Source organism: Astatotilapia calliptera, chromosome 22 (genome assembly GCF_900246225.1).
Source record: "Astatotilapia calliptera chromosome 22, fAstCal1.2, whole genome shotgun sequence".
Lineage (NCBI taxonomy): Eukaryota > Metazoa > Chordata > Actinopteri > Cichliformes > Cichlidae > Astatotilapia > Astatotilapia calliptera.
Genome location: NC_039322.1, coordinates 3140402 through 3164070, shown reverse-complemented (window position 1 = coordinate 3164070; position 23669 = coordinate 3140402). Strand labels below are relative to the sequence as shown.

At 43.8% G+C, this 23669-nt stretch overlaps 2 gene segments (V, D, J or C); one reads left to right on the top strand and one right to left on the bottom strand.

Moving 5' to 3' along the window:
* Positions 1 to 12071: 12071 nt before the first annotated feature.
* LOC113015176 (Ig kappa chain V region 3547-like) lies at positions 12072 to 12559 on the bottom strand. The segment is given in 2 exon segments: positions 12072 to 12400; positions 12508 to 12559. Coding segments are annotated over 2 exon segments (381 nt in total).
* Positions 12560 to 15049: 2490 nt separating this feature from the next.
* Positions 15050 to 15624, top strand: LOC113015163 (Ig kappa-b4 chain C region-like). The segment is given in 2 exon segments: positions 15050 to 15074; positions 15143 to 15624. Coding segments are annotated over 2 exon segments (354 nt in total).
* The last annotated feature ends 8045 nt before the right edge of the window (positions 15625 to 23669 follow it).

The window sequence follows — 23669 nt, the reverse complement described above, 5'->3', positions numbered from 1 at the left end:
CCTTCAGAGCGGTGCATTTCCCTTTGATAGGGGGGGGATCTCGGAGGAGGGTCATCACAAAACAGTAGGCAAAACTGACGTGAATACAGTGTTTTATTTACAGTGCCTAGTTTAATTACAATGCAGGAACTATAAAGGCTACGAACTGTGAACTATGAAACGTGAAACTCAGACAGTGTGCTATGACTAGATGCAAGAGTTTAAGTACAGATCCTGGGGAGGGAAAAAGGGGCGGCGGCCTGGATGGAGTTACACAGAGTCACTATAATGAGAAGAGACAGCCAGTCAATGGCAGTCTAGTGAATCACAGCCATTTGATTAAACTATGATGGTTATGGCTTATGCATTGCAGAGGCAGGCGTCGCGCAAGGAGGGTGTCTAGGGGGTCCGGGTGAGGCGGAATATACTTGGAGCAACGGCCTTGGCAGGGAGGCAGATGAAGGGCCACGATGAAGGGAGTGCAACCTGATAGCAGAAACCCAGTGTCCAGACAGAGATGCATCTCTCCTGTTTGTAAAGCGTGACAGCCAGGCAGGTACTAAGACAGGGAGAAAACACTGAGTAGAAATGCCGATGTGATTGATTGCAGTCAGGTTTGAAGGCTGATGGGAGTCTCCGCCTGAAGGTGGAGCCCAGCTGTTACGTCCCCTCTTAAATGCTAGGCGATGAGGGTGGGGTACAGTAACAGTTAGATCCAGGTGGAATGAAAAGAACGCCAGGCAGAGGTATTTAATATAAAATAGATCTTTATTGTAAGAAAACACCTCAATAATTATAAATGGCAACAACAAAAGGAGACAGCACCGCTGCTTTAACGAGAAATCAGGGAGGTCAACCCAAAGTGGTAATGACCACTCAACAAAGAAAGCAACAATAAGGCTTCAACAGAAAGAGACAGCAACGCTGCTAACAAACAATATCCAGGCAGGCCACACAAACTAATGAAGGCTGCCGTCACTCATGGGCAATCACTGCTCAGTTAAGCACTACTCACACACCAGAGCCACACACCAGAAGGCTGGTCACACGCAGCAGGCTGTTCCACACCTAAGTCAGTAGCACACGCTGACCAGCACAGAGGAAAACCACCAGAAACCTCTCCCTCCTCTTCCACACTGCTCTTCTCCAGCTTATATCACCCCTGAGGGTAATTGGTTGTAACGAGAGCAGATGAGCAGCAGGTGTGACCTAAAGGAGAGGGCAGGGGCAGAGAGAGACAAGGGGAGGGGCCAGAACGAAGGAGGAGGAGAGGGAGAAGACAACACCACGCCCACACACTCCCACAGCCTCCCAGGATGTAACATTCCCCCCACCCTAAATCCACACTATACAAAACACAGAAGAAACTCATCACTATGCACTACGTGAGAGTGCATCAGCCACCAGATTTTCAGTCCCTTTCTTGTGCTGGATAACCAGATCATAATCCTGCACCAGCAAAGCCTAGCGCATTAGCCGTTGGTTGTGGTTGTACATGCGCTGGAGGAAAGTGAGGGGGTTGTGATCTGTATACACCGTTACCGGAAAGGAGCTAGAGCCCACATACACAGTGAAGTGCTGCAAGGCCATCAGCATCGCTAGAGCCTCTTTCTCTATGGCGGAATAGTTTAGCTGATGGCGCTTGTACTTTACAGAGTAGTAGCAGACTGGGTGACACACACCCTCTGTGTCGTCTTGTAACAGCACCGCACCAGCTCCGGTGGCACTGGCGTCGACTTCCAGCTTGAAAGGCTGAGAGAAGTTAGGGGCAGCCAGAACTGGGGCGCTGCAAAGGAGGGATTTTGCAGACTCGAATGCGTGCTGGCATTCCCCTGACCACTCAAAAGGGACTTTGGGGCTACATAGCCTTGTCAAAGGGGCCACAACTACCGCAAAGTTCTTGCAAAAACAGCGGTAGTATCCAGTCATGCCCAGGAACCGTTTTAACTCCCGCCTAGTGGCTGGGGCCGGGTAGCTGAGGATAGCCTCGACTTTTGCCTCCACTGGGCGTACCCGCCCGAAACCCACCTGTTTCCCCAGGTACATGACTGTCGCTTTGGCGAACTCGCACTTAGCGAGATTTAGAGTCAACGAGGCGTCAGCCAGTCGCTGAAATACCGATCGTAGGATGGCCACATGCTCTTCCCACGTGGCTGTGTATATCACCACATCATCCAAGTACACATTACATTGAGGCACGTCTCCTACAACCAGCTGCATCAACCGCTGAAATGTGGCCGGAGCGTTTTTCATGCCAAACGCCATCACGGTGTACTGCATGAAATGGTCGGGTGTGACAAATGCAGAAATGTCAGAGGCTCTGGGGGTCAAAGGCACCTGCCAATATCCTTTAAGAAGGTCCAGTTTGGAAATAAATGTGGCAGGACCTATGTTGTCAATGCAGTCCTCCATACGAGGAAGTGGAAAAGAATCGGCGACAGTCACTGCATTTACCCTACGGTAGTCGGTGCAGAAACGTGGGGTGCCATCAGACTTGGGCGTAAGTAAACATGGAGAGCTCCAAGGGCGGTGACTCGGTTTCACCAAACCATTCTCCGCTAGATAACTGACCTCCTTCCTCATCACCTCGCGCTTTCCCATAGGGCAGCGGTACGCGTGCTGTTTGATTGGGGTTGCGTCCCCAACATCGATATCATGTTCACAAACATTTGTACGCGAGGGCACATCACCAAAGAGAGAGGGGTAGGAGTGCAGTAGATTAAGCACATCTTCGCATTGTGAAGGGGACAGATGAGACAAGTGGGCCGTTACTTCGGCTAAGTAAGCTGAATTCGCCAACCGTCCACACTGTTGTCCCTCCGAAAGTATATGCAGATCGTCATCGGCACTGGCCTCTACACTCAGTACGGTGGCAGAGACAGAGCTGGAGGTTGCCGCACTGGCAACAGTTTCATGGGTTTCCCTATCATGGTAGGGTTTTAACATGTTGATGTGGCATAGGCGTGTTTTCCTCCTGCGCTCTGGGGTACTGAGAACGTAATCTGTCTCAGACACCTTCCTCACTATGACGTGCGGTCCCGAAAAACGGGCCGTAAGAGCAGAACCAGGCACCGGTAGCAACACTAGAACCTTGTCCCCAGCCTGAAAATGCCTTTTCACAGCCTTTCTGTCATGCCACGTCTTCATGCACGCCTGGGCAATACACAGGGCCTCTCTTGCTAATGAGGTAGCACGTTGCCAACGATCCTTACATGTCTTCACAAAATCTGCCACGTTAGTTTTTGGAACACCCCCACCAAGGAACCTCTCTTTCAACATCTTTAGTGGGCCCCGCACCTCGCGGCCAAACACAAGTGTAGCTGGGCTGAACCCTAAGGACTCCTGCTTAACATTGCGTATTGCGAACAGTACAAAGGGGACACCCTCATCCCAACTTCTGCCCGTGTCCTGGCAGTACTTTTTTAGCATGGCCTTAAGTGTTTGGTGCCAACGCTCAAGTGCACCCTGCGACTCTGGGTGATAAGCACTAGACACAGAATGAGAGACGCCAGGGAAGCTAAAGTCTGTTTGAATGCTCGAGATAAGAAGTTAGTTCCCTGGTCTGTTTGCACTGTTTTTGGAAGACCAAAGGTGGTGAAAAATTTGATTAGCGCCTTAGTAACGTTTGCAGTGGTGACCCTCCGCAGAGGAATTGCTTCGGGGAACCGCGTGGACAAGCACATTATGGTCAACAAAAACTGATTGCCTGCTCGTGTTCTTGGCAACGGACCAACACAATCGACCAAAACATGCTCGAATGGCTCACCAACAGCAGGTATTGGACATAGTGGGGCGGGGGGCACAGTTTGGTTTGGTTTGCCCACCAGTTGACACGTATGACAAGTATTACAATGCCTCGCAACATCTGTCTTCATTGCCGGCCAGAAGAAGTGCTACAGAATACGGTCATATGTTTTAGTTATCCCCAAATGTCCTGACCATGAATGGTCATGGGCTAACTGTAGCACGTGCTGACGTAAACTAGCCGGGACCACTATCTGTTGGACTACACTCCAGTCCTCCCCTGGCTTTGAAGTCCACCTGCGCATTAGCAATCCATCACAAACAACAAACGTCTGCTTCCTGTCTCCTGTCGGATGATCACTCTCATCTACGGCAGCAAAACATTTGGTTAACGACGGGTCTTCTTTCTGAGCGATAATAAGGGCCTCCTGTGTGAGGAGAGGGGGGGCTGCGGGTTCAGGAGCAGGCTCAGCCACTTCTTGAGCCAGTTCCTTGGCATCAGGACCCACCTCCTCCTCCGAGGGCATCACATCCATCTACAGCATAGAGCCGACCACTGACCCTGACAAGTCAACCACTTCTCCCCGCCAATGGGCCTGTGACCGGGTAAGAACACCTACGGGAAATACATCCGGGTGCTGCCGATTTAAAACATCTGGCAAGGGGCTTGGGTCAGGGGTCACCAGAGCGGCCTTCAGCTCGGCTTTGCGTAGACCAGTGGAGACACTGATCCCGTAATGTGTAGCCAGCTCATGCAGGTCTCTCTTCCTACAAACATCCAGCAGGGCAAGCGACGGCTCTGCCGTAAACCCAGCAATATCAAAAGTGGCCATGAAAACCCAAAACGGCCTGCCAAAACACAAGCAAACCACTAAAAGGCCCCACACACACACACACACACACACACTACAGAACTACACACAAGCAAAAGAGAAATGTGTTGTGTCCAAAGTCAACCATTAATTGAAAAGCCCACACTCACCCCAGTCCTGCCTGCTCAGAATCTAGCCTGTCCTAGCTTCTGGAGCGTACCAGGCTCGAGGTCACTTTAAAGGCGAATCATCAAGCGCCAAAGGCACCGACAAGCCTACCCCCAACAAAGAATTAATCCCCACCCGGGTTTGCTACGAAAATAAAAAAGGCAAAACAAAAAAACGAGTGTCCGAAGGAAGAGCAAATGCTCAGCTAGACACTCCCCTGTGCTAGCCGGGGAGAGCAGCAATTGCCAAATGACCTTCACACAACACACAAACACCTGTACGCACTTGTAATCAACCCAATTCCTTTCATTCCGATCCCGGACGAGCCCACACTTTGTTAGGTCCCCTCTTAAATGCTAGGCGATGAGGGTGGGGGACAGTAACAGTTAGATCCAGGTGGAATGAAAAGAACGCCAGGCAGAGGTATTTAATATAAAATAGATCTTTATTGTAAGAAAACACCTCAATAATTATAAATGGCAACAACAAAAGGAGACAGCACCGCTGCTTTAACGAGAAATCAGGGAGGTCAACCCAAAGTGGTAATGACCACTCAACAAAGAAAGCAACAATAAGGCTTCAACAGAAAGAGACAGCAACGCTGCTAACAAACAATATCCAGGCAGGCCACACAAACTAATGAAGGCTGCCGTCACTCATGGGCAATCACTGCTCAGTTAAGCACTACTCACACACCAGAAGGCTGGTCACACGCAGCAGGCTGTTCCACACCTAAGTCAGTAGCACACGCTGACCAGCACAGAGGAAAACCACCAGAAACCTCTCCCTCCTCTTCCACACTGCTCTTCTCCAGCTTATATCACCCCTGAGGGTAATTGGTTGTAACGAGAGCAGATGAGCAGCAGGTGTGACCTAAAGGAGAGGGCAGGGGCAGAGAGAGACAAGGGGAGGGGCCAGAACGAAGGAGGAGGAGAGGGAGAAGACAACACCACGCCCACACACTCCCACAGCCTCCCAGGATGTAACACCAGCAGAGTGGAAAAACCCCGCACTCACCCGGACCATGACAGTTAAAACGTAAGATAAGATACCTTATTAGTCCCACAAGGGGAAATTTCATGTTAAGGCTGCCGACCTATTGCACGCAATGGCGGCGCCATCTTACCCTCCAACCATACATACATTACCCAAAAACATCACATGGGGAAGACAGGTCAGAGAGGTATAACGTGGAAAATGCACCACATGAGGAAAGATAAGGAGAAAAAAATAACTCCCCCCAGACTGAGCTCCAACAGGGAGATCAGTTTGAGAACAGAAAAAAACACCTCTGCACATGAAAAAACTCTTAATACACCAAAGAAACACATGACAAGCAACAGGGGAGGGTAAAGGGTGAGAGACAGCTGATGTAGACAGTGCATCCGGGCCTGCAGCATAAACGCTGGTCTCCTTGATCCACCGTCAGCATCAGAAGGGAATAAGCGTTGAAGGCGTTTGGAGGGGGAGGGGGGATGAGTGTACATCTGCATGTGTATATATGTCTGTGTCTGTATGTGTGTGTGTGTCCAGAGTTCAGCTGAGACAGTGTCCTTCGCCCTGCCAGGCTAAGTAAACAGTCTTCCAGCCAACCCAGGTGGCCTTGCATGGAATGGGAAGAACAGACTAAACACAGTCGTTATCAGGGTGTTGTTGTTCAGCTCCAGCCTTGAGACCGCAGCTGGCGCCGAAGGGGTATCCGCATGAAGTGATGGTGCTTTTTACTTTACTGCGAACAACTCATATGAATTTCAAAGCAGTTCTAACAGTCTGACACTGGTCTCTCAATCTCCCGTTGGAGAGCCGTGAGCTTCTCCATGATGTTATTCTGCACAGACAGCATGCTAATGCTAAACTAATCAAGAATCCAGGGTGATGTTAAGCTAAGTGAATGGAGAATGACAACAACATGGAACTTGCGCTCCGTGTTGTTGTCATTCTTGTGCTCAAAGAGCCGATTCTGAGAACTCACGACCGCAGTGAGCTGCTCCAAGATGTGATCCAGTTTGTGCTCAGAGGTCTTATTCTTTTTTTTTTTTTTGCCTGTCCCATTTGGTTCTTTAGTCATCAGAATTGTTGTCTGAAGACCAACAAGGATACCCAATGGATTTACTTTGCCAAATGGATCATCGCGGCATTGCCGTATTGGTCCATTTGGTCGATCTTTGTTTTTATTATTTATTATATTTTATTTTCAGATGTTACAGACGGGACAGACATGAGTGAGGGATAGGAAAGGGAGAAAGAAAGAGGAAGGAAAGGAAAAACAGAAGGGGAGAGGGACAGTGAGAAAGGGGGGGAGAAAAAAAAATCTCCTGGATCACCTGTTGAGAGAAGAATAGAAAACAAGCAAAAAAACCAAAAAAAACAAAGCAACATACTAAACACAACACCATCGCATTAATCTAGCTAAGTGTAAACAGCAGTAAATACTAAATATTCAATGTTGTTGTGCAGCACACAGGACAGATGTGCTTCGAAGTAGCAGCCAAGAAAGGTGTAATTTAAGTCTACGAGCAGTGAACACCCGTGTGCATACCTGTGTGGATCAGCGTGCTTGTATTCCAAAGGTTTCTCCATGTAACGATCTGCTAGGGAGTGTGGGGGGGCCACAGCCCCGTCCTCCAGGGTATGAAGCAGGTATGGAGGAGATCAAAACTCCAGACATCCAGAGGCCCCCAGAACACAAGAGACCATGGAAGACCAACAGAGGGGCAGCCGCGCCACTGTCCCAGAAAGAGCTGAGGAGAGTCCCAGATGAGGGTTCACTCAGCAGCCGCGGAGCAGAAGCCAGGGGGAGTTGCAGTGACGCGCCCATGAGCTCCGCCGGCAGCCAGCTGTGCCTGAGTGACCGAGCCCCAGGCCGAGAGGCCGGGGGCACCCCACCTCCGAAGTGGTCCGAGCGAGCCCCAGGTTCCAGGCCCCGATAAGCGGCCGCCAAGGAGTGAGCCGGTGTGTACCTGGACGCCCACCCCCAGACACAAAGAACCACCAATGCACCGACACCTGAGGGAGTCCGCCACTGGCAGGGGAAGTGGTGGTGGGTGGAGATAGGCCTCCAAACCTTGGAGAGCCTGAGGTGTCCCCAGAGAGGTGGTGTCTGATACCCAACCTGACATATAGACACAGACATACATTGTCTCGTGTAAACTGTGTGGTGTTACAGTGGCTTTCCCACATTTTGTCACATTACAGCCACAAACATGAATCAATTTCATTGGAATTCCACGTGAAAAACCAACACAAAGTGGTGCACACGTGAGAAGTGCAACGAAAATCATACATGATTCCAAACATTTTTTACAAATAAATAACTGCAAAGTGGGGTGTGCGTAATTATTCAGCCCCCTTTGGTCTGAGTGCAGTCAGTTGCACATAGACGTTGCCTGATGAGTGCTAATGACTAAATAGAGTGCACCTGTGTGTAATCTAATGTCAGTACAAATACAGCTGCTCTGTGACGGCCTCAGAGGTTGTCTAAGAGAATATTGGGAGCAACAACACCATGAAGTCCAAAGAACACACCAGACAGGTCAGGGATAAAGTTATTGAGAAATTTAAAGCATGCTTAGGCTACAAAAAGATTTCCCAAGCCTTGAACATCCCACGGAGCACTGTTCAAGCCATCATTCAGAAATGGAAGGAGTATGGCACAACTGTAAACCTACCAAGACAAGGCCGTCCACCTAAACTCACAGGCCGAACAAGGAGAGCGCTGATCAGAAATGCAGCCAAGAGGCCCATGGTGACTCTGGACGAGCTGCAGAGATCTACAGCTCAGGTGGGGGAATCTGTCCATATTCGTGCACTGCACAAAGTTGGCCTTTATGGAAGAGTGGCAAGAAGAAAGCCATTGTTAACAGAAAACCATAAGAAGTCCCGTTTGCAGTTTGCCACAAGCCATGTGGGGACACAGCAAACATGTGGAAGAAGCTGCTCTGGTCAGATGAGACCAAAATGGAACTTTTTGGCCAAAATGCAAAACGCTATGTGTGGCGGAAAACTAACACTGCACATCACTCTGAACACACCATCCCCACTGTCAGATATGGTGGTGGCAGCATCATGCTCTGGGGAGGCTTCTCTTCAGCAGGGACAGGGAAGCTGGTCAGAGTTGATGGGAAGATAGATGGAGCCAAATACAGGGCAATCTTGGAAGAAAACCTCTTGGAGTCTGCAAAAGACTTGAGACTGGGGCGGAGGTTCACCTTCCAGCAGGACAACCACCCTAAACATAAAGCCAGGGCAACAATGGGATGGTTTAAAACAAAACATGTCCATGTGTTAGAATGGCCCAGTCAAAGTCCAGATCTAAATCCAATCGAGAATCTGTGGCAAGATCTGAAAACTGCTGTTCACAAACGCTGTCCATCTGATCTGACTGAGCTGGAGCTGTTTTGCAAAGAAGAATAGGCAAAGATTTCAGTCTGTAGATGTGCAAAGCTGGTAGAGACAGAACCTAAAAGACTGGCAGCTGGAACTGCAGCAAAAGGTGGTTCTACAAAGTATTGACTCAGGGGGCTGAATAATTACGCACACCCCACTTTGCAGTTATTTATTTGTAAGAAATGTTTGGAATCATGTATGATTTTCGTTCCACTTCTCACGTGTGCACCACTTTGTGTTGGTCTTTCACGTGGAATTCCAATAAAATTGATTCATGTTTGTGGCTGTAATGTGACAAAATGTGGAAAAGTTCGAATACTTTTGCAAGCCACTGTAAATAGGCCTATAACTGTACTTTAATGTTGGTCATAAGGGTGGTACTTCAAGAGACATATGTTATGAGGTGGTCCTCACTGTGAGTTTGAGAACCACTGATCTAAAGACACTGAGTGTTTGTGAGAACACGTAAAACTGTTTTGATGTATTTGTGCAGTTTGAGGTTTTGTGAATGTAGATTGAAAATTCAATTTAATGTTTAGAGTTTTGAGAAAGAAGGTGGAAGTGTCGTGGTCCGGAGTCTGTGGACTCCATGTTTATGTTTTAGGTTAATTAATATTCTGTGGTTTTGTTTATTTTGGGTTATTTGTGATTGTTCAGAGTTTAATGTTCTCTGTTCCTCGATTGTGTTTTGCTTAGTATTTTTGGTTCTATGGTAATGTTTTCAGGTTACATCCTCCCAGTCTCGTCTAATTAGAATCAACTCTTCCTCCTCTCTGCCATTTCCTTGTTTCCTTGTGTGTGTATATTAGTGTGTGTTTGCCTCTTTGCTCTTTGTTGGAGCATCTGCGTCTCACTGGTGTTTCATCCGCATCTCGTTTCCTGCTGGCCATCCCCTGTGTTGTCTCAGTCTCCTCACGTTTCAGGTTTGTCTTACTTTTGTGGTGATGTCAATATTAAACTCTAAATAATGATTTCCAGGATTCTTATTGGAAACCAGTGTGCTATCTGTAGAAAGTCAAAATGAGTTGTTTAATGTTTAATATTTAGTATTTACTGTCATATTCCCATATATCATTGTGATGTTGTTTATTCTATTACTCTTGTTCTCTTCTGCTTTTCTTTTTTCTTTCTAAACAGGTGATCCAGGTGATCGATATATGCATTTTTTTTCTCCTTTTTTTGTTTTTTTTAGTTTTTTATAGATTTTTTTTTTTCTCTGCCCGTTCTGTTGGTTTTTGGTTTTTGCCCTTCTCCCCCGTCCCTCTTCTCAGCTGTTTCTCTTTCCCTCTTTCTTTCTCCCCTTCTTTCCCCCAGTCAAGTCTGTCCCGTATTCAGCAAGTGAAAATAAAATAAACAATAAAAGGTGAATCAAATGGACCATTATGGCAAGGCTGGGATGGTCAATTTGGTAAAGTAAATCCGTTGGGCATCTTTCTTTGCCTTTAGACAATAATTCTGATGGCAAAAGAGCCAAACGGGACAGGCCAAAAAAAAAAAAAGAAAAAAAGAAAGTCAAAATGAGTCAGTAGAATTAAGTCACTTTGAATACATGAAGTTAAGCGAAGTTTATGTTAAAGAATAAGTGCGAAGGGGAATTGATAAGAACTTAGAGAGTATGCTTTTATTACTGAGAATATTGAGCGACACCGCCGTTATTCATGCAAAGTCATTGCATGCTGTTTAATGAATGTTTCAGCATGTTGTAGCTTGTTATATAAAGCAATTTGAGTTCTCAGGTGGAGTAGAAAAGCACAATATAAGAATGAGTCAAATGATCAGTGTTGAGGTATCTTAAAGTATTCTATTATGCAGAGTACTTTTTAAAGTAATGCAGTACATTATTTTGGTGTTTTTCTGTAAAATCACCTGAAACACACCATCTCATAACTATCATTTAACAATAAGAACTTATAGGCTACAGTCCCTCATGCTAATATAAATCCCTATCCTAATGAGGACACACATACAGTGGCTTGCAAAAGTATTCGGCCCCCTTGAACTTTCCCACATTTTGTCACATTACAGCCACAAACATGAATCAATTTTATTGGAATTGCCAGACAAAGTTATCAGACTAGTATTGAACAGCAAAAAAGAAAAAAATCTACAAACCTGAGAAAATTGGACTTAAAGTTTCTATTGGAAGTATTTTTATAAGTTATGCAGACAATTTTGACTCACTTGGTGATTTACTTGTGTTTTTTTCTCTTTCTTTAAGAAATGTTTTCATAATGAGCAATATTCAGGAATTGGTTCACATGTATTTGAGCCGCTATGAAGCAGAGGTCAAAGGTCAAAGGTCAAAATTTGATTGACTGAGATACAAATTTCCAAATTATTTTTTGTTTAGCAACAATAACATTTTCACTCTATCAGTGTGTGTGTGTGTGTGTGTGTGTGTGTGTGTGTCCTCAGTGAACTGTATCAGTCTCTGCAGTATCTTCCAGCTGCAGCAGTCACTTCAGTTTCTGTTCAGTTTCTGTTATTTCCACACTGTCATCCTCGAGTAGGTTTGAGAGAGCGATGTCTTGCCCCAAAGACATTTTGTAGGTTTGCTGGCTCCTTAGAGTACGAGCACCTGGATGACTGAGAGCCTTCACAGATCTATTTTCAAGCTGAGCTCAAAGGTCATAGCCAAGCTTTTTTCAATACACTGCTCAGCTTTCTTTATCATAATCGTACACATCATGGTTTTGTCAGCTTCATTTCAGAGAAATAATTTTTGCAAGATGAGAGATTGTTTCCCAGAGACTTTCTCCAACTTTTCCTTGCTGTGCAAAAAATGATGGTATTTGTTTAAGAGACATACAGCGTGTGTGTGTGTGTGTGTGTGTGTGTGTGTGTGTGTGTGTGTGTGTGTGTGTGTGTGTGTGTGTGTGTGTCCTCAGTGAACTGTATCAGTCTCTGCAGTATCTTCCAGCTGCAGCAGTCACTTCAGTTTCTGTTCAGTCTGACTGAGGGAGGTTTTTGTACAACTGTTTTTCACTGTGTGAACACATACTGACTGTTTAGATAATGTGTACTCTGACAGTAATAAACTGCTGCATCTTCAGCCTGGACTCCACTGATGGTCAGAGTAAAGTCTTTGTGTGATCCATTGCCTGTAAAACGAGCTGGAATCCCTGATACTCGCTGGTCGGAAAACTTGATAAGCATTTTAGGAGCTTCCCCATCTTTCTGTTGGAACCAGAACTGGTCATGGTATAATCCTTGATGAACATTCTGACTGGTCGTACACTTGATGCTCACAGTTGCTCCCACAGCAGAGCTCACTGCTCCAGGCTGAGTCACTGTGATCTGTCCTCTGGACTCTGAGGACACAGAGACAAAAACATAAAGCAGCTTCATGGTTTTGTGGGCTTCATTTCAGAGGGACAGATGTTGATAGAGGAGAGGAGTTTGATTCTCTGGACTTTACCTGTGAAGCAGCAGCAGAGGAGAGTCCAGATGAGGACGCAGATCAAAGTCATGTTTTTGATGAGGAGGATTTCTGTGGCTTCTGTTGTGATGAAGGACAGCTGTCAGTCATCCAGTGTTCAACTCTCAGGACTATAAACTCTCCCAGAGCACTGGAGCATGGTGCTGCTGATGCAAAGTGCCTCTCTATGGAAATCATCTGACTGACTCCAGCAGAGACTTGGATCAATGTGATGTGTCTAAAAAGAGTTGTCATGGCATATTTGGCATGTGACTCACATGAACCCTTCATGATTTATAGACAGATGAGAAATGTTGTCAAAATTTACTCGTGCAGTGAGGAGATGTGAAGGCTTTTCTCCTGCAGGGGCATTTTGCTGAAATGATTCAAGACCACTTGTCATTGTCCTGGCTCATTCGACCAAGCGGTTTGCGTTTCCTGTGTTTTTGTCATTTTTTTGTATTATGTTCAGTCTACTTGTTTATGTTAAGGATCATTCTTTAATGCCTGCATTGTTCTGTTTAGATTTGGTTATTAGATTTCCCCTTGTGTCGTTGCCCTTTGTGTCTCCCTGTGTGTGTCTGTGTTTATATTGTGGTGTGAGTTCTTGTTGTTTCTCCTCCGTGTGTTTCATTCCGTCATGTTTATCTATGTTTCCCAGCCCGTCGTGTCTGCTCTCTCCCTCGTCTTCCCTCACTCCCTTTCGTCTGCCTCTTCTCCGCTCCCGCATCATGTTTCCTGTTTTATTGTGAAGGTCTTGTGTTTCCATGGTTGTTTTGTCTCGTTGTGGTTATTCGTGTTAGCTGGGTTCCTCGTGTGTTCTCGTTATCCCTCTGTGTATTTAGGTCAGCGTCTCCCTCAGTCCTGTGTTGCGTCCTCCTTCATGGCTGTGTTTCCCTGTGTGCCTCTTTGTGTTTGTAGTTTATACTTCCCCCAGTCTAGTTTTGTTTTGTATTTCCATTCAGCAAATAAAGCTGGTTTTTGATTTTACGTCCTGTTTCTGGGAGTCTGCATTTGAGTCCTTTCCTGCCTGCCTGCTCAGCCGTTTCATGACACCATTTGTTCTTTGACATAAATCATATAAAGTGTCCTTCAAGTCCTTCAGACTTTAAGACAGTTGAACATCTGTGCGTGAATTTGGATCGATGTGTTAGAGTTGAAAGAGTCAAAATTTGGTAAATAAAGCTTGAGAGAAACAACGACACTGTCATATTAGACTCTGTCATTATTTATTCACCAAGGGCTAATGGACTTACAACTCTTCAGTTTAATTTGAAACACGGCATGGAATAATTTACTTGATAGAAATGTGAAATATTCGACCCATAACAGAGACATTTTATGTTTCCGCGGGCACTCCACTGTGTGCGACTCAGGCAGCTTACCAGTTGTTGTTGTTGTTTGCCAGTTTTTCTTGTGGATGAGTGTTGTGTTATGTCAGGCGGTTTACTGATAATCAGCTTATTTGTGGTCTTTTATCTCCTTTTGCTTTGAACACACTCAAGTCACGACTGACATGTAACATGTTCAAGTGGCTTTATTGTCATTTCAGCCATATACAGTGGTGCAGTACACAGTGAAATGAGACAGCGTTCCTCCAAGACCCTGGTGCTACATATAACAGTAAATCAACATAGGACTATAATAAAGTGCAAGTATACAAGAACTACAAAAACAGAACAGAGTGATACAGACACAAGACAGTGCAACAGAAAAGTGCACAGTTTTCTACAAATTATGCAATTATGATGCCGTTATTATTTCACACTAAAATCTTTTTGAGCATTTTCTTTCAATGAAACTTAAATTTTTAAAACTTTTTTTTAGAATTTTTTCTTCAAAAACAGTTCATAGATGGCACATTTTTGTTTCTATGTTTTAACCTTTTGCCAAAGTATCTGCAAATAATTTGTCATCCATTTCATTTCGCCTTTGATGAAGATTTAAAATTACTATACTGCCATATGGTTACCATTTAACCATACTCTAAAACAGGGGTGGGCAATTCCAGGCCTCGGGCGACGGTGTCCTGCGGGTTTAAGATCTCACCTTGGGTCAACACACCTGAATCACATAATTAGTTCGTTACCAGGCCTCTGGAGAACTTCAGGACATGTTGAGGAGCTAATTTAGCCATTTAAATCAGCTGTGTTGGTTCAAGGACACGTCTAAAACCTGCAGGGACACCGGCCCTCGAGGCCTGGAGTTGCCCACCCCTGCTCTAAAAACATGCTGACCACGTTGGGCTCAGTTTATGAGATTTAATTTGTAATTAAGTTATTTTTATTTTTCCAAAATATACCAAAAATAAGTTGGTTTGTTTTTTTCCATTTTTATATACAAAATTGTTTAATTTTTGAGTTATGATAAAATTCTGACAAATGTATTTTTCTGATTACTTTAATTGTAATTGTAGAACTAAGAAATAGTTCACAGATTACAGACGAGACCATCAGAAGTCAAAGAAACACTTTAATATTTTTATCTTTGGTACTGAAACTCGTCTGTTGCCATGGTTCAGCAGTGAAGCCTTTCAGTTACCATGGTTACCAAGCTCAGAGAGGGAAGTGAAACAACTGGAGATCAGTTTCACCCAAACTCCCAGTTTCTCTAACATCTCTCTCTCTCTCTGCAGTGGGCCGAGTCCCCCCCTCCCTGACCGTGCTGGCGCCCTCTAGTGAGGAGCTGCAGCAGGGGAAGGCTACAGTCATGTGTGTGGCCAACAAGGGCTTCCCCTCAGACTGGAGGCTGTCCTGGAAGGTGGATGGCAGTGGCAGCATCAGCTGGGAGGAGAGCAGGAGCCCCGGGGCACTGCAGAATGACGGCCACTACAGCTGGAGCAGCACCCTGAGGCTCCCTGCAGACCAGTGGGAGAAGGTGGGCTCTGTGACCTGTGAGGCCACCCAGGGCTCCCACACTCCACTCTCAGAGACTCTGATGACAGACCAGTGTTCCCAGTCCTGAGCTGACTCACTGGGACTCTGATACTGGCTTTAGTCTGCAGCTTCTCTCAGTCTGCTCCCTCTGTGTCTGTATTGCTTTGATAGTTTTCATGTTTTCATGCTTGTGGCACTGTTGATGGTTTTAATACTTCAAATAAAAACTGAGGTCTTCAAATAGTGGTTTTCATGTGTTTCCATTCAGCTGCTCTTCTGTCTGATAATCATCCTTCAGCTTCAGCAGTGATGCTTCCATACACTGAAAATCTCTGCTTCAGTAACTTTGACTGAGAGAATCACATGTGCTGTATCACATCAGAGTGTAAATGTAAAAAAATGAAAACAACTAAAAAAAAGAAAAGAAAAAGCTATAAGTAAAATAGAATAACAGCCAACAGCTGCTCCCTGTTATAAATAGTTTTAAGGTCTTTTGCAGCTGCATTATTTTCCATCATGTTGGATTTTGTGATGATCTTTGCTGTTGGGTGTAGAAGAAGTAGAAAACATGGAGACAGATTATTGTAACCTGCATGTGACCCATGATGAGACCCGTCCTGGTTTTCTTCAAAGTCAGAATTGATAAAATAACCCAAAGAAAAACGAAACTTTCTTTATCAACATAGGAGACACTAAAAATGTCTCTTTCAGAACATCAGTGCAGGTTAAAAAGTGTAAATGTCAGAATAATTTATGTCACAAAGATGAAGTTAAAGACTTGATGAACTAAACTTTAAATCTTCAGATCAAATCATGTGAAATATTTCTGTGACCAAGAATGTAGCTGAGCAATCTACATACATACATATATCAGTACTGCAGTTTACTAAAATATTCTCATTTAATAACTACTTCCCAGTTTGAATATTTACAGGAGAGTTTCTTCATCACAGATCTGACTCACAGTATCAACTGTTTTGTGTTTCACATGTTCTTCTGTGCGAGCTCGTCAGGATGGACACAAGTCTGATGTTTTGAGTCAAACCCACATAAACATTACTGTGTGTGTGTGTGTGTGTGTGCGTGTGTGTCCTCAGTGAACTGTATCAGTCTCTGCAGTATCTTCCAGCTGCAGCAGTCACTTCAGTTTCTGTTCAGTCTGACTGAGGGAGGTTTTTGTACGACTGTTTTTCACTGTGTGAACACATACTGACTGTTGATAACATGAAAACTCTGACAGTAATAAACTGCTGCATCTTCAGCCTGGACTCCACTGATGGTCAGAGTGAAGTCAGACTTTGATCCACTGCCTGTAAAACGAGCTGGAATCCCTGAATCACGATTGCTAGTGTAGTAAATGAGCAGTTTAGGAACTCCTCCATCTTTCTGTTGGTACCAGGCTAAATGCTTGTTGCCATGAACATTCTGACTGGTTGTACACTTGATGCTCACAGATCCTCCCACAGCAGAGCTCACTGCTCCAGGCTGAGTCACTGTGATCTGTCCTCTGGACTCTGAGGACACAGAGACAAAAACATAAAGCAGCTTCATGGTTTTGTGGGCTTCATTTCAGAGGGACAGATGTTGATAGAGGAGAGGAGTTTGATTCTCTGGACTTTACCTGTGAAGCAGCAGCAGAGGAGAGTCCAGATGAGGACGCAGATCAAAGTCATGTTTTTGATGAGGAGGATTTCTGTGGCTTCTGTTGTGATGAAGGACAGCTGTCAGTCATCCAGTGTTCAACTCTCAGGACTATAAACTCTCCCAGAGCACTGGAGCATGGTGCTGCTGATGCAAAGTGCCTTTCTATGGAAATATTCACAGTGATTCCAGCATGGCTTCATAAGCAGTCATCACAGTGTGAATTCACAGGTGTCATGTCAATCGGCCAACATGTTTTGAGGAAGATGTAAAATGCTACAATTTAATATTTTCGGTCTTGGATCTTGGATGCAGTTTCGAAGTTCAAGTATTTTTTTTTTTTTTTTTTAGTCTTTATTTATTCCTTCATTCAGGAACTCTAAGTCTTCTCCCGATCTACAAACTGCTGCAGCAGATTAAAAACTGATTTAAACATCCATTCAGCTACCGCTATAAAAGTCAAGCCTTTTTAACTTTATCTTGGATATAAGATCTTGGATGGCAGAAAACTTTTTACAACTTAACCAGGACAAAACTGAAGTTTTAATTGTCGGTCCTGAGGCTCAGAGAGAGAAACTCTTGCCTAAATTAGAGGCATTTTCACTATGTCCTTCGCTACAAGTGAAAAACCTGGGTGTTATTTTTGACTCTGAGCTTGGTTTTATCCCACATATTAAACATGTAACTAAAATTGGATTTTATCATCTAAAAAATATAGCCAGAGTCCGCCCTATTCTCTCTCGGGCCAACACGGAGATGCTGATGCATGCTTTTATTACCAGTCGCATTGATTACTGTAATGCCCTGCTCTCTGGTCTTCCTAAGAAGAATATTTCAACTTTACAACTCTTGCAAAACTCGGCAGCTCGTGTGCTGACGAAGACCAGAGGGCGGGCCCACATTACACCGGTTTTAGAATCGCTGCACTGGCTCCCCGTGTGTTTCAGGATCGATTTTAAAGTTCTTTTATTGGTTTTTAAATGTCTTAATGGTCTTGGGCCTTCTTATCTCTCAGATCTGCTTTTACCATACGAACCCTCGCGGACCCTGAGGTCCTCTGGTACTGGCCTTTTGATTGTCCCTAAAGTCAGGACACATACTCACGGAGAGGCAGCGTTTCAGTGGTATGGTCCTCGTCTGTGGAACAGCCTGCCGGAGGAGCTCAGGGCCGCAGAGAACGTACATGTTTTTAAGAACAGGCTCAAGACCCACCTTTTTAATTTAGCTTTTACTTAGCGTTTATTTATTTTATGCTGATTTATTCTATCCTGTTATTCTATTATTAATTTAGGATTTACCTAATATTTGTTTGATTTTATTCTTATTCGTTTTTTAATCTTCCTATTCTATTTATATTTATATTTATATTGTATCCTGTTCTTATTTATTTTATCATTTTACCCTATATATATTGTATTGCGTCATATCTCCAGTGTTTCCTCGGAGGGCGCTCTCTGCACCGGGGCTGTGATTGACCGTGGCTGCTGGGTCTCTGGGGTCCTCTCAGCCTGGCTGGGGGGCTCCTTTGCCTCCCTCCTGCTGTGTGCCCAGCCTGGAGGCTGCGGTCTGTGACCGGCTCCCGGTGCAGACGGCTCCCTGTTATAGTGTTTCCTCACTTGGCTCATGCGAGCCCAGCCCAATTTTTACTCTTTAAGTGTGCGCGTGTGTGTATGTGTATGTGGGTGAGGGGATATATGTGTATTGAGAGTGTGGGGAGTGAGTTGGAGGGTGGGGTGGGCTGCTTTTAACTATGTAAAGCACTTTGTGCTACATTTTTTTTGTATGAAAAGTGCTTTATAAATAAAGATTGATTGATTGATTGATGAATAACATCTTTAAGGCGATGAAACTTTTGGTGTGACTTTTCGACTGGACTGACCCCAACACTGACTTGGATCAGTTTCATGATGCTGTTTAGTAATAGATCAATCAAATTAACGTAATCAAGATCTCAAAGTCAGTTTTCTATTGTTCTGATTGTAATTGAACAGATAAGGTGTGCACATATTTCCCACAATGATTTTTATTTTATTTATTTTTTTACCCGATGCTCAAGAGTAATTGAACGACTCTCTACTACAACCCATTCCATGGACAGACAGGACTTGTTTCCTCATTATTCCAAGATAAATTAAAAAGATAGAGTATTCTGAGTTCATGACGTCTAGAAAATCATCATTCAACTTAAAAACTAAAACAATCATATAACAGAGATTGGAAAATCTTTAGGACTTTAGAATTGAAAGTTAAGAAAAAACAAAAACTTTACCACAAATTAAACAATACAAATGGATGAGTCTAAAAAACACTGTCTTGGAGGTAGTTGTACTATAGACAAAGTCGACTATTAAGAGACACCTTCATGAAAGAAAACTCTTGCTAATTGCAAACGACTGGTTACACTCAAGGACTTGAAGACTGGATAACACTTTACCAGAAAAAGACAAAGGCACAGTTCCGATGAAGCTTTATCAGTATGATGAAATATGAAATGTGCACAGCTTTACTCTCTGCTCACATTCAACCAAGTGCTGCAACACTCATTAGACTGCACTTCACAGTTCAAATGGATAATGGCCCAAAGAAAACTCTAAAAACCACCCAAGACTTTCTCATGCAAAGAAGTAGAAACTTCTTCAATGGTCAAGTCACCTTATTTCATCTCAACAGAGCATGCTCTCCTGTTATTAAATACTAAACTGAATGCAGACAGACACAAACAAGCAGAAACGGAATTTGGACTCAGTAATCTCCATGTCTTCAAGGCATTAGGTAGTGATGGTCTACAGAGGGTTTCCATCCAAATATTTTTTTTAAATTACTACATTTAAAGTTATTTTGGCTTTTCCAAATAAATGTGGGAATCTGAAAATGGGGGACAATCTCTAAATATGGCTGTGTTTTGTAAATAGCTGATACATAATTGAACCACCACTATATCTTATGCCCTTCAAAGATAAGGAGTTATGTGGGCCTTAAGGGTCACTTCAGTCACAACTATTTTTTTAGTGGAAATGTGTCCATTTAGTCCAGTGCATGGTGTTGTTTGTCATTGATCTTTAATATTTTTTTAATATCTCCTATTTTGCAGAACTTTGAATGTGAACATATAAAGCTTAAAAATTATTATTTAAAATTGTTGTACTTTCTATGCACAGATTTAATTAAGTGTAGGTCAGCAGGGACGAAAAGGAGACGACCACAATAATCATAGAAGATGGCCCTCCCCAGAGGGCGACGTCGCGGAGCGCTCCGAGTCAAGTTACTTATTATTACTTTTCTTTTCCTCACTACTCTATTGTGTTGAGTTAAGACAAACACTGTAAAAGCTTTCTACAATTGGGCATCCTTGCCCAATTTCAAAACTGGGCAAGGACACGTTTGCGACCTCTCTACTCGAGCAAAGCATCCCGTAGACCCTCCAGGGATGCTGCTAGAAGTTCGGTGTTGTACGGCCCAACAGTAACAGACTGTGGAGAACCCCATAGCTGCTGATGGCAGCACAGATAGGTACGTTTCCACCACGCTGACCAGGCAGTTCAATAATGGCACGCTGACCTATGACATTGCGACCTTTTTTTTCCTTTTTGCTAGATTCAACATGTATGTTGTCTTCTGTAATCCACTGCTGTATTTCATGCAGTCGAACTGCATTATTCAGACGGACCATATCCACAATAAGTGTGTCTTTCCTCATTGCCTTGCCAAACAAAAAGTGGGCACATCTTTTTTTTCTTCTTCTTCTTCTTTTCCAGAATTCTGAGAAAAAAGTCAGAATTCTGACTTTTTTCTCAGAATTCAGGAAGATAAGAAAAAAAAGAAAAGATGTGCCCACTTTTTGTTTTTTTTTCCAGGGTTCAATCTTTAAAAACATGATTTTTTTGTAACGATGCATTAGGAAATTTCCTCTTTTTTGGTCCTCATTTAATTAAAGAAGCATAATTAACATTTTCACTCTAACACAACTCTGCGCGCGCGTGTGTGTGTGTGTGTGTGTGTGTGTGTGTGTGTGTGTGTGTGTGTGTGTGTGTGTGTGTGTGTGTGTGTGTCCTCAGTGAACTGTATCAGTCTCTGCAGTATCTTCCAGCTGCAGCAGTCACTTCAGTTTCTGTTCAGTCTGACTGAGGGAGGTTTTTGTACGACTGTTTTTCACTGTGTGAACAGAGCTTGACTGTTGATAACATGAAAACTCTGACAGTAATAAACTGCTGCATCTTCAGCCTGGACTCCACTGATGGTCAGAGTGAAGTCAGAGTTTGATCCACTGCCTGTAAAACGAGCTGTAATCCCTGATACTCGAATGCTAGTAGAGTGAATGAGCAGTTTAGGAACTCCTCCATCTTTCTTTTGGTACCAGTGTAAACGGTGATTTTTGTTCCAAACAAAAACATTCTGACTGGTCCGACACTTGATGCTCACAGTTGCTCCCACAGCAGAGCTCACTGCTCCAGGCTGAGTCACTGTGATCTGTCCTCTGGACTCTGAGGACACAGAGACAAAAACATAAAGCAGCTTCATGGTTTTGTGGGCTTCATTTCAGAGGGACAGATGTTGATAGAGGAGAGGAGTTTGATTCTCTGGACTTTACCTGTGAAGCAGCAGCAGAGGAGAGTCCAGATGAGGACGCAGATCAAAGTCATGTTTTTGATGAGGAGGATTTCTGTGGCTTCTGTTGTGATGAAGGACAGCTGTCAGTCATCCAGTGTTCAACTCTCAGGACTATAAACTCTCCCAGAGCACTGGAGCATGGTGCTGCTGATGCAAAGTGCCTCTCTATGGAAATCATCTGACTGACTGACACAGGGACTTGGATCTATCAGCTCACATGTTATTGAATATAAGTATTTTTTGAAGAATGGTTTGGGGTTGAACTTAACTTAACCTGGACAGATTTGTGCCCAGTGAAATGAAAGTCCTTTGCACCATTTAATCACATTTAAATCGTCTGTCTGGACTAGTGATGTGCGAATCATGAACGAATCGTTCAATACTCGAGAATCACTTTACTGCCTCGTGAATCATGATTCACAACCCCAACTGACTCACTGACTCATCCCTGTTGCTGTTTGCAAACTAATTTCATTAGTAGAATTATATCTAGCTTATAATTAAAATTGTGGGAAAAAAACAACAGCCAGTTATGGTTTAGGGCCCGGATGGCTTAGGGATAGAAGCTCCTCTTGAGTCTCTCTGGCCTTGCCTGGATGATGCAGAACCTTCTTCCAGATTGCAGAAGTTGGAACAGTTTGTTGCCAGGATGGGACGGGTCCTTCAGTATCTGCGCTGCTCTAGTCCGGCATCTCCTGGTGTAGGTGTCCTGAAGCGGGGGGAGAGCAATCCTGCAGCGGCGTTCTGCTGTACGGATCACTCTCTGGAGAGCTTTTTGGTCCTTCACACAGCTGTTCCCGAACCAGGATGTGATGTTCTGTGTGAGGATGCTCTCCATAGCTATTTGACACATTTGAGGAAAATACTAATAAAATAAAATAAAAATAAATAAAATAAATGTTCCCTTTAGAAATCTTAATTTTTTTTGCTCTTTTTTGCTCTATAAAAATAGTTGTTTTTCTTTTTCAGTCACTCATCTTAGCAGTAGGATTTACATGAAAAGAGAAACAAATTAAGTTTGAGTGAAAATGTACATTTTTTGCACTCTCTGGGCAACTGACTCAGTGACTCAAAAAACCCGATTCATTTTGGTGAGTGACTCATTCAAGCTCGATTCAGTAAAAAGAATCAAATTTACCATCACTAGTCTGGACTCTTGGGGTAACTCTTGACTCTGCATTGATTTAGTTTAAAATCTCAAATCTCTCGTTCTGTCTTGTTTCTTCCCTTAAATTGCTAAGTTAAGGGCCGTTATGTCATCCTCTGAACTGGAAATTGTTATTCATTTATTTCATCACTGTAATTAATTGTTCACTTCTGTAAGAATAAAGTCGCTCCAATGTCCACAGTGTTGTTCATCCAGCTGCACAGGCTCCCTGTTGAACTCAGAATCAGACTCTTGAAGTGGACTCTGTCTTCATGAGTTCTTCCTGGGCAAGCAGCAGCTTACATCATTAAACTGTTTCAGCCATACAGCCACACCAGGTCCCTGAGCTCTTGTGATCAGGGTCTGCTTACTGTACATCGTACGAGGCTGAAAACTAAAGGAGACAGAGCTTTTACCACAGTGACCCCAGACTCTGGAACTCTCTCCCTCTGAGTCTGAGATCTGTGGACGCAGACGCAACCAAATGTCATGTTATTAGACTTGAATTTAGTAAACTTTGTTCTTTAATGCTCTGTTATTTTGTTGTGAAGCACTTTGTGATCCTTGTCTTGAAAGGTGCCACATAAATAAAATCTGACTTACTTACTTTTGTCATATGGTTGATCGATGGATCAGGTTTTTTGTTTTTTTTACAATATTGCACGTGTTAACATTTTTTATACGTAGGATTAAAATGAGTAAACAATATGGAAAAATTAAAATAAAGGCTGTGTAATTTTACTAAAGAATGATTCATCAGCTGTCAGAATTACACAGGGAGTGAATGATTTGTTGAGTTTGTTTGTTTCAGAGTCAGAGAGCCGTGTCTCTCTACAGTCAGAGGTTTTTCTACAGCGACTCAGTGAGTTTGTATCACTGTGGTGGACTTT